The sequence below is a fragment of the Paramormyrops kingsleyae genome, chromosome 25 (assembly GCF_048594095.1).
Source record: "Paramormyrops kingsleyae isolate MSU_618 chromosome 25, PKINGS_0.4, whole genome shotgun sequence".
Taxonomy (NCBI): Eukaryota; Metazoa; Chordata; class Actinopteri; order Osteoglossiformes; family Mormyridae; genus Paramormyrops; species Paramormyrops kingsleyae.
In genome coordinates this window covers 19,321,338-19,339,484 of record NC_132821.1, presented here as the reverse complement: position 1 = coordinate 19,339,484, position 18,147 = coordinate 19,321,338, and the positions used below count along the sequence as shown (strand labels likewise).

Genomic DNA, 18,147 nt, shown 5'->3' with positions numbered 1-18,147 from the left:
AGGAGTTTTTTCCAAACCCCTTCAAAGTCTTGGGCAGCACTGAAAATGAGAAGGATCACTTCACAAAGACAAACATAGCGTGCTCAAGACCCGGGATCAGAAACGTGCCTGCTTATGAGGCAGAACGGTGAGCGGGGGGAGTGCCGGGCATCTCCGGCCCAACACCGTCAGGACGGGGAAGAGAACGCTGGATGGGGAACAGAATGCTGGATGAGAGATAGAGTGCTGGATGGGGAACAGAATGCTGGATGGGGAACAGAACGCTGGATGGGGAACAGAATGCTGGATGAGGGACAGAGTGCTGGATGGGGAACAGAATGCTGGATGAGGGACAGAGTGCTGGATGGGGAACAGAACGCTGGATGGGGAACAGAATGCTGGATGAGGGACAGAGTGCTGGATGGGGAACAGAACGCTGAATGGGGGACAGAGTGCTGGATGGGGCACAGAACGCTGGATGGGGAACAGAACGCTGAATGAGGGACAGAGTGCTGGATGGGGAACAGAATGCTGAATGAGGGACAGAGTGCTGGATGGGGAACAGAATGCTGGATGAGGGACAGAGTGCTGGATGGGGAACAGAATGCTGGATGAGGGACAGAGTGCTGGATGGGGAACAGAACGCTGGATGGGGAACAGAACGCTGAATGAGGGACAGAGTGCTGGATGGGGAACAGAATACTGAATGAGGGACAGAGTGCTGGATGGGGAACAGAATGCTGAATGAGGGACAGAGTGCTGGATGGGGAACAGAACGCTGGATGAGGGACAGAACGCTGAATGGGGGACAGAGTGCTGGATGGGGCACAGAACGCTGGATGGGGAACGCTGGATGGGGAACGCTGGATGGGGAACGCTGGGTACCACCCCAGAGCTCAGCGTCAAACTGAGGACATGTCCTCGTGCTGCTTGACGATAAACAAATCCGGACTGGATAACTGACAGGCCGCTCCGAGGTGCTGGTGGACAGATGGTGAGCCCCATCCATGTCGGCTCCTGCCCTGGCAAACACACAGCTCCATTACAAGGCTCTGCTAATCCGGCCATGCAAATCCCACCACTAAATGTTGCTTATGTGGATCCTTTCTGACATGACTTACAGACACTTTCACATCAGTGGAATGCGTGTCTGTTCCTCGGCTACTCCAGGAAATCAGACGATGCATCCTGTCCACTGACATCCAGCACTGCGTTCACTGAAATGTCAAATCCAATAATTACTGTCTCATGTAACTAAATCCATAGGCACGACCCAACCGCTACAGCACACCTCTCCAGCACAGTTATGTGTTACTGACTTGAAAGGATTGTCTATCTTTTTTTACATAATCCTTTATTTAAATAGATTGCTGTGTGGTGATGATATAGCGATCTGGACTATTCTTCTTCCTCACATCCTATTATTTCCCAAGAACACTATCTTACTTTCCAGATAAATGCCGGTGCTCAAGTGTGTGTGTGTGTGTGTCTCTGCGCTCAACGATGCTGGCCACATACAGGTCCATCCCATGTACCGTGTGTGACATTGAAATCTAATTCTAGACACTCTGGAAAGCATTTCTCTACTGTCATCAGTGTGTTCTGTCCTAATGAAGTCTATGATCCTCCCTCAGTAGACACAGGAATGGGGTACATTTACATTATATTAAAATTATTTATTTGACACTTTTATCCGAAACGATTTACAGCAGAGGGAAGGCTAACAGTTTATGGGTCAGTAGGGACCCGATTTCTGAAGCAGAGGAAAACTTTGGTTCAGGATCACACTCTGCTTCTGGATCATGGTTCCAGTCATGACTGAGAAAGTCTCAGCCCTGTGATACACAGCTAAGCAGGGGTTCTCTTGGGTGAAAGGTCATCAGAAGGAGCAAGGATCTCACATCAAAGTTGAAAGCTACAGCGGGAGACCCACCAGTCAAAGTTGCACTAGAACAGGGCAAATGACACCCTCCATTCATTCTGGCTGGCAATGTGTTCATCTGTGCAGCCCCATCGCCCGATCGCCGTCCTCAGAGCGCCCCTTCTGTCAATCTCATCTTCGGTCAGCCCCATCGCCCTATCGCCGTCCTCAGAGCGCCCCTTCTGTCAATCTCGTCTTCGGTCAGCCCCATCGCCCTATCGGCGTCCTCAGAGCGCCCCTTCTGTCAATCTCGTCTTCGGTCAGCCCCATCGCCCTATCGCCGTCCTCAGAGCGCCCCTTCTGTCAACCGCGTCTTCGGTCAACCCCATCGCCCGATCGCCGTCCTCAGAGCTTCCCTTCTGTCAATCGCGTCTTCGGTCAGCCCCATCGCCCCATCGCCGTCCTCAGAGCTCCCCTTCTGTCAATCGCGTCTTCGGTCAGCCCCATCGCCCCATCGCCCCATCGCCGTCCTCAGAGCGCCCCTTCTGTCAATCTCATCTTCGGTCAACCCCATTGCCCTATCGCTGTCCTCAGAGCGCCCCTTCACCATTTCGCTGTCATCAGAGCGCCCCTTCACTGAATTGCCATCATCAGGTGCCCGTTCGCCGAATCGCCATTGAGTAGAGGAATACCTTTGAACCAGCCTTTCAGCAGTGATCAAACGTTCGCATGCTCTGCGTGCGTCTCTTTCATAGAAGCTCAGGGAAAAAAAAACAACAAGCACCAGGATAAAAGTGAGTGAGCATTAACTCAAACACAGTGATTGGTTTGCTTTCCAGGAGCTTTGTTCCGGTTGCCATCCTCCCCCCACCCATCCCATCTGGGGTAAAAATGCTCGGGTAGACCGCAGAGCCTTATGAAACACACAGGGACAGGCATACAGGAAACAATTCTGTCAGCTGCGTATTATATAACGATGATTTTATCCTAATCCAGCCCCAGCCTTGTTTTCACCATACATCCTAAGCGTGGTCCTGCCTTCAAAACCCTTTGTTGTGTTAATTTGTAATGAACGTGTGGCTCTGTGTATACCCACCCCCCACGCTTTCACTGCTGCACCCCTGTAGATAACTCTGTTTTCCTTTAGGACACCCTATGGCTGTTCACCATGCGTGGGCGTTGAAAACGGACTTTGTTACCTGTAATGCCAAGGTCATGCCAGCCTGTTTATTATGCTAATGGGATGAATATGAGCTGCCTATTGTAGCGGCTTGGAAGGGAAGATTTCGCTGTCGGCGTTTGATCCATTCCGGGGTGGAGAGCCGTTTGGCTGACCCTGCGGGCCGGGCTGCCGTAAAGGGATATGTGTGTGCAGCAGCGATTTTCTGCAACATCCCGCCCAGAGAAGCAGGCCTTGAGGATTCTTGGAAACGCTCCGGGTTCATCGAGAACCTGGGCTGCATGTGTGGTTACAGAAGACATATGTAAGGATATTTAAATTGGCTATAATAAGGATCGTGTTCCTGAGGCCTTGCACGGGGATGTCCTCAGCTGCACAGCTGCCAAAAGAGCCAGTGAAATTGTGTCACTGTTATTTTTAAACTAACATTTGTTTGTGTGGTTGAAGACCAATACCAGAGAACATCCCCAGGCAGGACACAGAGTGAACTTCTGAAAAAAAAAAAGGACAAGATATTTTATTTATGAGTGTTTTTAAAGTCCCAACTGCTCATATTTTTTGAATGTGAAAAATTAAATTTACAGTTCAGCCTTAGAGTATTAAGGATTATATTTATTTCCGCCTGGCAGTAATAGCAGTAATTTAATACAGTATTTAGAGGTGTAAGTCTTCCTGAATCAAAACCATAGCCTTCTGGCAAATCTGACAACAATGGGGTGTTTGTGGACGCATTTCGGCACATGCCTCATCCATCCTCCCATCCTGTGGCGGGCAGCAGCCCTCTTTTCCTCACATATGGTGCTCCGGACACCAAGGCCGGACAGTCCTGGCGCCTGGTGCTGCTGGATCCTCACACGCTGCATTCCGGCCGTATCGGGTGGCTGTGCCAGGAAACGAGCGGGATTCCGGGCCGAGGTGCTCTCCAGGATGCGGCGGCTGCTTCCGACTCGCTCGTATGCTGGAGACGACAGCTATGCAGCTAACCTCCGAAACGGAACGGCACAGCTTGGTCTGAGCCTGTACCGACTTCTGCTGTTAAGCAGTTTAAAATGAGAGAAAAAGTGTAAACTGTGGTAGATTGTTTGGACAAAATAAGTCAAGTGAAACCCTTCGCAAACTAAAATAAGATGCTATAAGATTAGATGAACTTTATTGATTCTGAAGGGAAATTCTTGTGCATACAGCAGCAAGGTAGCTGAAGTGCCGACAAAACAATACAAAGTGCAGGACAATACACATCGCAGGCCACAGACAAGTAAATATAGTGCAAAGGAGTGTAAAAAGTACACTAAAGTAATAAACAGAAATGAAAAAATAAATTAATGAGGCATACCTGCAATACAGCTCCCCACGCCATGTGTTCAGAAGTACAGTCAGAGGTAAAATAAGTCTTCATGAGCTGTATACATTTTTACACTGTGGCCATTTCATCTCATTCGGCTGTCTTTCATCCTGGCCGATGTTTCATGTTGATTTTGCCTTGCAGATGTACTGATTCATCAGCTACTGACTGAAATGCTCCATGAGTGAATCCTCTTACTTTGATGGGAGGAGCGGGCTGAGCGGGCAGTGGTGTCGGCCTCCCACCCTGCGGTGTGCACGGGGGGTGTCGAGGTCCATACAGCCCTCGGCCTCCCCCACTGCGGTGTGCACAGGAGAACTCCAGCAGGGTCAGGTATCAACAGCAGGACAGGCATAGCTTCTGGCCAAATCGCCAGGGAGCATCACGGCTCCGAGGATCACGCGGGTAAGGGTGGCACTTTGCACAAGAGCTGCCTTTTTGGGTCAGGGTAATTTTAGCCTGTTTACTGGACACACGTGGAGCAAACGGATGACTCCATTGTGCTGTGAGGGGAGTACATACAATTTTTTTTCATTTCCTAAGCTCCATCTGTTTCGTTTTTGGTTAGTTTTCTATGTTTATAATGATTTATTCACTTGGACAAAACCCTCAGTAGGTGAGATGGGGAGGTCGTATAACGAGAGACAGCTGCAACAGTGCAGAGCAGAATCGCTCTAACAGGATTCCGAAACGGAAGGTGGATATCTCCCACATTAGGGTGAGTGTCACCTCCTCATTTGGACAGGTGTGCAGAGGAGAATGGACAAGAGCTGGGAGAAGCCTGCAGTGTGTCTCAGAACGCTCCTGGCAAAAGCAGACCAGCCCTGCAGCTCACACAGAATTGTCTTAATAGTCTTTACTGTAATGCGGATAGGTTTCACTAAATTACCCGCTTCGGGGGCTCGGCACATCCCCTCTTAAGCCGTAAATCCAGAACACGGTGGTCAGATGAGCAACGGAATGCCAAGCGAGCGAGGGTCGACGTCGGCGCACCCCGTCCCAGCGCAGGCGTAACGTCGATGCGTTTACCTGGAATCATCAAATCATCAGCGCAAAATACATTTTTCTTTTGATAAATGTTCGTGTACTTAAAAATTCTGCCCATCCGTAATAGTTCCACATTCAAACGTGACCACGCGTTCATAAACCACCTTTAAGGGTGTGTTTGGCCATACATTTGTTCTGAATAATATTTCCGAGTGTGTGTTTGTGACAGATGAACGTTTCTGTGTTCACATCGGACTGGATTGAAATTAATCATCCCACGCATGGACATTGCTTAAGGATGCAGCAGGAAAGGTGAAACCCTGCAAGTGCAGGACGAAGAATTTGCGAGTCGTGATACTAACACGCCTGGAAAATCAGGAGGCGTCGTTCCTTCGCTCTCCGAGGGTTGGACGTTGAAAGAAAGAGGAGAGAGAGCGGAGTTGGAGCTCGGCTACGTCACGGCCCTAAGCCCAGGCGTCCCGGCGAGGGAACAGTAGCGCTGTTGTACGGCGGATCGGCCAGGACCTGGCGCTGCGCAGCGGCCGGAATCAGGCGCACCAGACCCCGCGGGGGCAGCGAGATGTGCCTTCGGTGCAGATGGGAAGAAATGTGAAATGTGACTGATGAGGAACCGCTGGACGCAATCGTGAATGCCTCTGACTTTTTATTTATCCTAGTGTGTCTGGGAGCAAAATGTCCCCGTGTAAAATTCGCCAACATTTCTGGGGATTTATCTGAACTGCTTTTTGGACTCAGCGGCATCCTACGTCCAGGCAGATCTGGTAAGTGTGAAGTGTCGGGGAAGGAGGCATGGTTCCTGCAGAACTGATACCATGTGCCGCGACTACCTAATTTTGTCCTAACAATGAAGGCGGTGCGCTTTCACTCATTCCTGTAATAAGTACAAACATTTCCAGATATAAAATCACATCGGTGCGATATTTATCTCATCGCGCTGAGTTTTCAGGCAACCTCGGATCGCGCTGAAGCCGTACATCGTTACATGTGGGTTTTATGTATGTGGGCAAGAAGCGTTAATATCCGTTGAGAATTACATATGACCTTAATTTAATTCAAAAGTAGCCTAAGGATCGTAGTGTTAAGAAGAAAACTGGAATTGGGAATCCATAAAAATCCAGTGAGAGAGCGCCATCTGTACCGATATGGTGCGGGATACAATGCCATACCACTCGTCGCTGTGCGGTTTTAGTGCTTTTAAGATTTTGTGTCTTTTTTGTTAATATGTTGCAAACACGCAAAGCAGCCAAGGGTCCGGTCAGTAATGGATCCGGGTCCCTTCAAAGTCAGCTGGAAACAAAGTTTATCGTGAAGTCGTCGGTGCTTTTGATGACCCCGTGAAATATACTTATTAACGGAAAAGGAAGATGACACGAAGAAATCACACGGGACAGAGATATCGGGTTTTGGCGTTTGATTTGGGTCAGAAAAAGCGGTTGTACAGTTTAAAACGGACCCCCGCAGTTCGACCAGACCCCCTCCTCCAACACGAGGCTGTGCGCCTTTCTGTCGTTTGCCCATTTTATTTAGGAGAAAAGTGCGGCACATGGACGTGGGTTTGGAAAATACTTTTTGGTAATAAAACCCCTGCGTTTTTCAATCAGGACTCTGGGCTGAACCCGAGTAGATGTGAACCGGTACCCAGAACAATAAGCTTAGGAAAAAAGTTCTGTTAAGTGTAAACCTGTTTAGATAAAGGCGAAGGCAGTTCATGTAGAGTATTTGATTTGTACCGAATGCGTACACGGTATGATTATATGAGAAATGTAAAATTATTACATATATAATGTGGAATTTATGTCAATATAAAGCCCTAAAATTCAGATACGACATATTTTATTTTCCGTTTAAAAATAGAGCATTTTAAACATGTTATTCTCACTGGTGAAGGATATTGCATTCCTTCGCCGGATAGGGTTTATTAAACAAACATAAGGCATACCACATTAAATCTATACTTATATTAAAAAGGCATAGCCTTTTATTCCAAATGTGCAAAGTAAGACAGAAGCAAAGGTCTTTTTATCTTCATGCCAGCTGTAAGTAGATCCGGGCCGGTAGCTCTTAGCGCGGAGAGATACGGCCGGACTAGAGCGAGGGAAGGACTGATACACGCGCTGGCCGCGCCGCGCCGGGAGACCCCCGAACTTGGCGAAATGGTAACTAAAGGCGGACATTAGAACCGGAGAGGGTACGTAAAGGTGGGCTGGGGGTACAAACACGACATTGGAATGCTTGCTTTGTTTCGACTCCATTCGGCTTGGTTCTCCAGGTTTTAGCGATAGCGTGCTTTAGAAAAAGTTGCTTTGTAGGTCTACGACCGGAGCCCCCTTTGACTGAGAAGTTACAGTCTCGGGAGTTTTCATAAAAGTGCGAGGGAAACGCGTTTTACCTTAAAACCATCTGCGCACACAGCCCGAATTTCATTCAGATATTCCTTTTTGTGATTTTTTCCTGTTTTAAAGTGCGTATAATTTTGCTCTCTCAAGGCAGCACACGGTCTACGTGAACTGAATGGAAATTAGTCCCGACGGGGGGCGTTCCGTTTTAAACACAGATTTACACAGTCAGTCTGAGTGCTTCTCTTTCACTACATCTCTAAAGTGATGCCAGGCTAGTTTTTAAAATGCCTGCATTTCTTTTTGTCTCATTTGTACTTTGTAAGTCTCCACTTCCACAGTCCACCTTTGTTTCTTCACCCTCTAAAGCCAGCTTCTTTAGCTCTGGAAGAGCAGACCTTCCTGAGGTCCCTCCTGCTGTTTTTCCGGGCCCCCGGGGCACACACTTGCGCACGGCGCACACACACACGGTTAACATTAGAGCCGCGCCCCATTCTGGCCCCAGGTCGGCTCTGGCTCCGGCTGTGGTTTTGCCGCAGGGACACAATAACAATAATTATGTTTCTGGGACTTATCACAGCATCTCATAAGTGTCATATTCTGCTGCATACCTTCAATATGACATCGGAATTTGAATGCATTCAATCTGAATGTATGCATCTTGACCCTAAAAACGTGTTTGTTCTTTAAATGAGGAACATTTACTCTTGGGTTATGGCTTGCAGCAGGCGTCGTTTGAAAAGACCCCCTGGACTACATGTCCCATTACTGGAGGTCTTTGCTCCATCGCTTCAGGTACTGAGCTCCGTCTGCTGCATTTGCAAGAAGAAGGTTCCGGTTGAATGACTGACATGAAAACATAAGTCAGTGTCGCGTGCTTGGTGTGCAAACGTGGCATTCTGCTCTGAAGTTGGGATTCTGAGATGGGGAGATACACTTTACACTCATGATTTGGAATTTTGCATAATGCATCACAGATCAAAGAATGTGGGAGATATGCAATTTAAGTGTAACAAAGGGATTTTCAAATCTGCAGATCTTTACTTTGAAGTGGCTTTCCTTGACCTACAACAGGTCATGAAGTAATTCTAAGCTTCGTTACCATTCAGGTGTTAAACGCCTCAAGCTTAAGTCTTATTCTTTGGAAGAACAAAGTACAGGAATAACATGGGAGCAAAACTTATGGAGGTTGGGAAGGATACAGGGTTTTTTTTTTTTTTGTTGTTGCAATTTTCTCTTGAACTATTTGCACACCACCATTTGTCTTGCGGCGAGATGCAAATTGAAGTCGAGTTAAAGTGGGGCTCCCTCATGCTTCTGGATGGTGTCCCCAGAGACTGCTCCCTCTATTCAGCCTGGCCATTACTTGTCCCATTCTCAAAAGAAAGTGTTCAGCGAAGCTCAGGGTAATGTAAGAAATTACCCCCCTGCCCATCCCCCATCAGTGAAACCTGACTCCTGTTTGAACAACTGTCCCCGGCATTGACTTGATGGAAGTTCCTTGTCGCCTCGTGTAAATAAACTTCAATAGGAGGCCCCCACTCCCTCCCCCATTGAGAAGGCTTGTGTAGTTGAATGGTGTGTGCAGTCACTTTTTAAGTTTAATTAAAGAGAAATGAAAAACTGCAGTGTTGTGTGCCTTCAGCAGCTTCAATTTGGTCAGTACCTGCTATTTCTTTTAGTTCCTAAAGCATTTGTCTTCTCTTTCCTGTTGTGTTGTAGGTGTCGCAGCAAAGCAGATTGTGGCATCATGGGGAAGCTCTTGATGTCGCTGGGCCTCACCCTGTTGGCTCTCCTCTCTGGCTGCGTGGGGAACCAGGGCATGGAACCTACATCAGTCCTGCAGTTCACACACCCCGCCTACCAAGCCTCCATATTTGAGAATTCCGCTGCTAAGACCTACCTGGAAAGCCCAGTCAAAATGGGCGTCTACAACATAGACCCTTCTTGGGAGGTGCGATACAAAATAGTATCTGGTGATACGGAGAGCCTCTTCAAAGCAGAGGAGCATGTGGTGGGTGATTTCTGTTTCTTGCGCATCAGGACAAAAGGTGGCAGCACAGCCATTCTTAACCGGGAGGTTAAAGACCACTATGTGCTTACGGTCAAGGCATTTGAACGCACCACCAGCGCTGAGGCTCGCACAAAAGTTCGAGTCCAGGTGCTTGACACCAACGACCTGCGGCCCCTGTTCTCCCCCACCTCCTACAGCATCTCCCTCCCTGAGAACACACCTATGAGGACCAGTGTGGCGAGAGTCACAGCCACGGATGCTGATGTGGGCACCAATGGCGAGTATTACTATAGCTTCAGGGAGTGGACGGACATGTTCGCTGTCCATCCCACCAGTGGCGTGGTGACGCTGACGGGCCGCCTGGACCAGTCAGAGTCCCGGCTCTATGAGCTGGAGGTGCTGGCAGTAGACCGTGGTATGAAGCTTTATGGGAGCAGCGGTTTCAGCAGCACAGCCAGGTTGACTGTACGGGTGGAGCCGGCCAACGAACATGCCCCTGTTATAACAGCCGTCCCACTGACCCCCTCAGACGGTGATGGGGACCCCACATATGCCATAGTGACAGTGGAGGATGATGACCAGGGACCAAATGGGGAAATTGCGTCACTGTCTGTTGTGGCAGGCGACCCTCTGCAACAATTTAGGGCCATGAGGACCATCCCCGGGAGCAAAGAGTATAAGATTAAAGCAGTGAAGGATGTGGACTGGGACAGCCAGCCCTATGGATACAATCTCACTTTGCAGGCCAAGGATAAAGGAAACCCCCCCCAGTTCTCTGCTGCTAAAGTCGTCCACGTGATATCTCCCCACTTTAAAGTAGGACCACCTAAATTTGAAAAGGAAACTTATAGGGTCAGCCTCAGTGAGTTTGCCCCAGTTCACACTCCTGTGGTAATGGTCAAAGCTGTGCCTAGTTATCCCCAGTTGAAGTATGCATTCAAGTATAAGATGGAGAAAAACCAGTTTGCCATAAATCCAAACACAGGCCTGATTACAACGACTGGGGCTATTCGGGCAGACTATGCGCCCAGTTTTGAGCTTGAAGTTGTCACTAGTGATGGCAAGGCCTCCACGAAGGTCATCATTGACGTAATTGATGTGAATAACAACCCCCCGGAGTTCCTCCAGCCCTCTTACGAAGCCAGTGTTGATGAGCACACGCCAGTTGGATCTAGTGTGCTAACTGTTAGCGCTAAGGACCTTGATAGTGGTGAAAACGGTTATGTGACCTACAGCGTTGCCAATGCCAACCCTCTACCGTTTTCTATAGACTACTTCACTGGTGTCATTAGCACCTCCGAAGATCTAGACTATGAGCTTATGCCGAGAATTTACAAGTTGAGAGTTAGGGCATCGGATTGGGGATCCCCTTTTCGTCGTGAAGTAGAGGTCCCTGTAACAATCATTCTGAACAACCTGAATGACAACAACCCTCTCTTTGAAAACATTGACTGCGAAGTTACGATGGCGAGAGACCATGCAGTTGGTGATCAGATAACTACAGTGTCTGCCATTGATGCGGACGAGCTACAGTTAGTACGATACGAAATAAAGTCAGGCAACAGCCTTGGGCTTTTTGACTTGAATCCAAATTCTGGTGTGATCTCCCTAAAGCAGTCCTTAAATGAAGGAGAGGGCACGAAAGTATCTTTTCATAGCTTACAGATCACTGCCACGGATGGTGAAAACGTCACTCCACCCATGATCATGAACATCAGTGTCATTACAGCTCGGAAACCAGTCCAGCTGAAATGTATTGACACTGGGGTCGCTGCCATGCTGGCGGAGAAGCTGCTCCAGGGAAGCAAGATCCACAGTCAGGTGGAGCCTGAAGATAGCTTTGTAGACATACACACCACTAACCGCTTTGCACCACATTTTTTGGACTCCTTTCCCAGTGTTATCAAGATCAGAGAAGATCTTCCTGTAGGCGCCCGACTTGTCCTGATGAATGCCTCTGATGCAGATAGTGGGTTCAATGGAAAACTGGTTTATGTGATTTCCGGCGGGAATGCAGAGAGTCGATTTGTTATTGACATGGAGACTGGCTGGCTTCAGGTGTATGCGCCGCTGGACAGGGAGACATCAGATCACTACACACTTAACGTAACAGTGTACGATCTGGGAATCCCTCAGAAGTCCTCTTCCCGTCTCCTGGATGTCAACATCCTGGATGCAAATGACAACAGCCCAGTGTTCCTGCAAGACAGTTATTCCATTGAAATTAGCGAAAACACAGCGCCTGGTACTGATATTATTCAAGTTGAGGCTACTGATAAAGATCTGGGTGCCAACGGGGAGGTCAGGTACTCGCTGGTAGCTGACACTGGGCACTTTGCCATCAATGAACAGACTGGTGTGGTGAAGGTGAAGAGCCCGCTGGACCGTGAGACCCATCCAGTGTATACTTTGAAAATAGCTGCACAGGATCAGGCTATCGACGAACCCCAGCTGATAACAACGGTGACTCTGAAGGTGGTCCTGGAGGACATCAATGACAACCCGCCGAAATTCATCCCTCCAAACTACAGAGTCAAAGTTCGGGAAGACCTCCCAGTTGGCACAGTAGTGCTTTGGCTGGAAGCCTACGACCCTGATGTTGGCCCGTCCAGTCAGGTCCGTTACAGTCTGACTGATAATGGGGATGGAAACTTTGAGGTGGACAAGCTTAGTGGAGCTGTGCGTATTGTGAAAAACTTGGATTATGAGAAGAAGCAGGTCTATAATCTCACGGCACGGGCCAAGGACAAAGGCAGACCTGTATCTTTATCCTCCACCTGTCACATTGAAGTGGACATCGTGGATGTGAATGAGAACCTCTACCGCCCTTTGTTCCCCGCCTTTGTGGACAAGGGATCCATCAAGGAGGACGCTCCCATTGGCACCTCGGTTATGAAAGTGACAGCTCACGATGAAGACAAGGGCAGAGATGGGGAAGTAAGGTACTCCATTCGTGATGGAACGGGACTTGGGGTGTTCGCCATCGATGAAGAAACTGGTAAGTTTTTCTTTTAGTTGAATCCAAATGATATCCAGTGTGCATAGATCTATGTAGACTGTATGTGTGTGCATCTGTGTCCACACATGGAAATGTGATTGTGTTGTTAAGACCGCAGCCAGAAAAAGTTGGAAGCCAGAAATATTAGACCACTACTCAACGTCTGCGGGTAGAGTAGACCTCTTTTGTATTGGTGCAACTGTCAGAGGTGAGAGACTTCCTGATTTTTTTCCCCCCTTGCCTGCTGTTTTCCTGGAGGACCAGACAGTTGATAGCTCTGGCAGACAGACCAGCTGTCTCGGAGACTGACTTATTCCAGACAGGTTGCTTTGGGAGTCCATTGGAATGTGGGGTGATGGGATTTTTTATGGTTGTTTTGGATATTGAATGATTCACATTAGTTGAACTACATTAAATAATCTACTTTTGCAGTTAAATTTCTTATAAAGAGCATTCTCCATGCTTTCGGTGCTGGTGTGAGTCATTTTGCAATGGCAGTTTCAGTCAATCCTTCTCATTTGTCCTGGATGGTGAGAGTGTGTTGAGAATAGCGAAGAATCGGGACTGTTAAAGCTGTTTTGAGTTTCCTTGAATGAGTGACCTCCTTAATTCCAGCTTTCCATGGTGTTTCCATGGCGTCTGTGGTGCCTGGCCAGTGTCAGCCCTCTCCTCCTGTGTGCAGTTTTTTCGACTGATTTTTACAGACCTGTCAGTAAAACTGTGAAATCACGGAACCGAATAACAGCTGCTGCATATAGACCTCATTCATGGTGAAGCCCAGATTTTCACAATAAAGTCTTGAGGTGAATTTTTCTTTTGTGCGCAGCTCTGGCTCGTATATAGTCTTGGAAGATGCACGCTGTTGTTAAGAGGAGAAAATAAGTAGCGGCAGATCTAAACTGGTGGGGGGAGCCGGGGGTGGGGGGTAAACGTGCTGGGACAGGACAAGCTACCTCAAAGCGCTCTACACTCCAACCATCTGTTGTCCATTGTGCAGATCCGGCTGATAGCCATTCCTCTTTACTGCCTTATTAGGGTCCTGCATGCTCATTAACTTTTCCCCCTTCCTTTCTTTCTTTTGTTTAGACACAGAATAAAACAATTGGACACAACTGGGGCCCGATCCACAATGTTAGTTTAGTCCTTAAGTGGATTTAAAACTTGAAGCAGGAGAGATTTTTAATCTCGCCTGCTGTTGTAGCCGTATCATACTCCGACACTGACGCCAAATTCGATAGATGTTCTGTAATTGTTTCCATAATTCTGGTGAGCCGGAGCAGCTCTTTGTGACGTACGCCACATGTTAAATGTGCCGTGGCCTTGCTGGACTGGAGGTCCTCGGTGGTGCTGACATTCCGGTTTGGTAGCTTTTGAAACCAGGCAAAGTTGACGCCGTTGGTGCTTCAAAATGGTGCGGAGGTATTGGCCTGAACATCTACATCCCCTGCCCACCCCCACCCTGCATCCCCGGGTGATTCATCATATGGAGCCCCCATTGTTATCAACACAGCCAGAGTTGGTCGCAAACCAAATATGCCCAAGGCAGTAGCTCCCCTGGGAACAGGGAGGGCAGTTGGGTATGAGGTTACCACATGTGGCTGCAGGACTGCCTCCCAACCCCCCACCCACCCCACGAAATAATCAGAGCTGTAGGTGAGCTTTCTGAGTCTGGGGAGGAAAGAGAAAAGGGATCAGTACGGATTCCGGGAGGCACACCGCCACCTCCACACTCCGCAGCCCTTAAACGCTAAAGGTTTCGGATTTATTTATTTCCCGGGATGACAGGGCACTGAGAGGCAGACTGCACACAGCTGTGGCTGTTGCTTTGCTTTGCAGCGCCTGGCCCTTCCCCTCCTTGCCTTTCTTGTGTCATGTGTGTCCTTTTTATTTATAAACTTTATTTTCTCTCTCTGCAGACTTTGAGAGCTCATAAAAGTAGGGGTGGCAGCGTGGAATGTGAGACGGAGATTAGCTGCGTGCTTTGAAGGCTGCCTTCCATTTGCAGGCAGAGGCTGTGCTTGTGTTGGTTTTTTTTTTTTCCCCTGCTGTGTGTCAAACCAGTTTTTCCTTTGCTGGAAAGTCTTTGTGCAAAATCCCAGATCTCCTAGATGTGTCTGTAAAAATAAACGCTAATGGCGTTAATGATAAACTCAACTTTCTTGCAACGGTTGCCTTCTCCGAGGCAGTTTGAGAGCTTGCGTCGTCGGCGCCGTCTGTGAGTCACACAAGCAGGAGCCGTCTTTGTCAGCAGGCCTCAGAGACGCTGAAAAAATAGGGGGACATATGGAGAGCTGGTGAGGTAGTGCGCACAGGCCAAACTAATTTTGGCTTTGCTGGTTGCCGGACAACGTGTTTGGGGTAATTGAGTTAATGGGGGTTCTGTGTGCCCAGGACAGGAAGGCATGCCGCTGTCCCGACTCATACAGCCTGGGCCGTGTAAAGGAAGCCGGCTGTTAGCAGCAGCCGTGTAGGGGTACACAGGAGAATTTGATTATATTATATGGCGGAAAGAAAATTAGGTAATTAATTAGGTCTGTATTTGCACAAAGGGGACTGACTTATGCCTTCTAGGGTCAGGGTACAGTGTGATCTTTTCTGTGCTCAATTAAGATTCTTTTTCATTTGATCTTTACCTCCTCCCTCCCCCCACCAGCGATTGCTTTCATTTACGAGGACGGCTGAGTCGCACCCCCAACCTCCCCCCCCCCCCCCCCGTGTGTGTCTTAGAGGGACGACTGGAATTTTATGTTCCATCCCTCATCTTTAATTAAGGTTGGTTCCTTCGTTATTGTGCATTAAACTAAAATGAGCCTAATTGAAAGTCATTCTGGGGATGTTATTACATTGTGATATTTATTTTCCTGGCGGCTGCCTTTTTTCGGCACGAGCTGCCTGGCTGATTGTCGCCCTTTTTTTGCTGGAATGCTGACATGCCTGGCGACTTAACCCCTCGTGGGCCTGTCGCTCTTGGAGCCTAATCTTTATGATGGAGCTACTGTAAGGCGCTTCGTGCTGTTTAGGAAACATTACCTGTAGAGTAATCCATGCACGCATGCACACGTTTGAGCTGGCTGGCGGGTCTTTGGGAAAGCGTTGAGAACGGCATTCTCCGGGGTCCCGCCTCGCACACACGCTCTGAGTGTAATTTATGCGCTGCCCTTCTGCCATGCATTGTCTCACAGACGAAGCCTTGAAAGGGGCCTTTGTAGGGTGTAAGAGAAACAGCTTGATGCACAACAAGCAAGTCTCAGCATTCCGCGTTCTTCTTCTAAAGCCCGGGTGCCCTCAGGAGTGCCCTTCCTGTTTTCAGCACGGCTGGCCGATTCGTGACGATGTCAGATAGCTGAAGTATGCACCCGGCGGTTTGTGTTGCCCGTGTTTGGCTGTGCCGAGATCCCAGACGACCTCACGGCCTTTCCAGCAGATTGATGGGCTCAAAATACCCGCCTCCCCGATCACACTTTTCTTTTATACACCCAAGCTGGAGCAGAAGTGTGACTTCTTCCGCAAACTCTAAAGAACACACTGCTCTAAGTAGTGTTTGCTTCAGTGAGGTTGCCTGGGCGACCCAAGCTAGGAATGTGGAGAGAGCTGGAGTTCTTTCTGATTGTGGGGTGCGAGATGGAAAAAGTACGCTTTCCCCAGATAAAATTGTTTGCTTGCTCAGTCACCAAGTAATTTTTAAACTCCTCAAGCTGCTGTCTGCTAGCCATGTTAAATCAGGCAGTACTGTTAGGTTTTTGGCAGGTTAGCGATCTGATGGGTCGAATGGTCAAAACGTTATTGCTTGTACATTACGGTCTACGGGAGGGTACCTGCAATTTTAGCCAGGTGGTTGGTTGGTATTCTAGCTTGGAGAGGTAGCAATTTATCAGAAGGTATTTCCCCTGAAGAGTAAGGTCAGCTGAAGTTTAGTCATTTCTAGATGTTCTTAGGTGTAGCAGGTGCTTTGTTTTTGCCTGGGCCGAGAACTCGTGACAGATTTCTTATGTTTTGCTTTGGGGTTAGAGGTGAACCCAGAAATGACTCCCGAACAGCTTGAGAGTCACAGAGGAACACAGACGTGCTGCCGACATTCTTTAGCACTGGAAATTTAATTTAATTTTTTATTTTTTTTTTTGGTGTGCGTGTTCAATTCTGCAATCCATCTTTGTAAGGAGCTAGATCTAAACCCGAGTTCTGATCTGGGATCTCAGCTGGATGTCTTAGCATTCACTGGAAATAAATTTATGATTTGGGTCCTCAGCAATCTGTTACTTTAATCCAAGTCAACTAGCCGTTGAAACATTGAAGCAACTGTAAACATTGAAGCACTGTAGTATTTCAGGAAGTCAGATTCCTCTCCGACCCTGTGGCCTTCTGTAGGTTGGTGGTCAGAGGTGCCGTAGTGTCTGTCTTTTTTGAGCAGACTTCTGACCCCGAAGCATTGTTGACCCAAGGCAGAAGGCACAGTGTGTTGATTGCCTGCAAGTATAACAATCTACTGTTTAGCAAGGATCAATGTTTGGTGCAAGGAGGATATTTGGTTCCTCAGGTTTGTGTTGCTGCTTTTAGACCCTAAGGGATTCTCATTTTGGTCTTCTCGAGAGGTTTAGTTAGGGCTGCCACTTTTGCCCGGAATGCCTGGTGGCTGAGGCGTGACGCGGCTGAGGGCCAGGGAGTCAGGGAGCTGACGGGAGGCCGGACTGTATCTGACCTTGGATAATGTGGTTGAAATGGTGCCGTCGTGCATAGCCGTGCTCTGGAGGGTCTGAAATAACATCCAGCATGGTGACAATGCCTGGGCTCTGGGCTCGTCCCAATAGGATTCCTGGACTGGAATTAATGGGCTAAAACCAGCAGAGCTCCCATAACCCTCCATTCAAACGCTGAATAGAGTCTTTCATTTTTTTTTCTGTTCTCCAACCAAAATATTTTGGAATTTCTTCAAGCTTTTTGAGGTGTCTGTGTTTTGGTTGCAGATCTATATTGTTAATGATGCATTAATGCATTGTCACTGGCTGTGCTTATCCCGCCGTGGTAAGATTCTGACTGCAAAATGGGTTTGATGGAGGAACGTGGACCTAATAAGTCATTAAAGTGGTACTTTGAACGTGACGTTATGGTTTGTGCAGACGGCTGAGTTTGTTGGTGGCAACCGTGCTGCAAACTGATGGGCGAAAGCAGACTTAGTCACTTATAAAGCCCCAGGTTTCTGACCCGTGACACAGCTGATAAGGGCTTTTGTGAGCTCCATCCTGTTTGCTAAATTACCATGCAGTTATTTGGAAGCTATTTTCTGGGATTTATGCCGCCGTGCAGATAGCGGCTGCTTTTCCAGAGCCATCACCACACCTGGGGTGTGACAGGATGCAAGCAATTTACAGCCTGATTAGATTCCTGATGAGGAAAGGACTTTATCACACCTTTGGAAGAAGGTCGCTCTGTAT

The 18,147-nt window shown here is 48.3% G+C and overlaps 1 protein-coding gene across 8 annotated transcripts in view; it reads left to right on the top strand.

The window, feature by feature from the left end:
* Positions 1–5,408: 5,408 nt before the first annotated feature.
* Positions 5,409–18,147, top strand: part of fat1a (FAT atypical cadherin 1a) — a 47,214-nt gene continuing 34,475 nt past the window's right edge. For 7 of the 8 annotated variants that reach the window (XR_002840494.2, XM_023830742.2, XM_023830741.2 and 4 more), the window contains exons 1-2: positions 5,409–6,131; positions 9,429–12,718. Coding sequence is in view for 7 of the 8 variants with exons in the window: in XM_023830742.2 (XP_023686510.2) it covers positions 9,457–12,718 (3,262 nt within the window). In the remaining variant the exon portion in view is untranslated. Of the gene's footprint in view, positions 6,132–7,453; positions 7,559–9,428; positions 12,719–18,147 lie in introns of those variants that run through there. The other variant, XM_023830738.2, reaches the window with a different exon arrangement.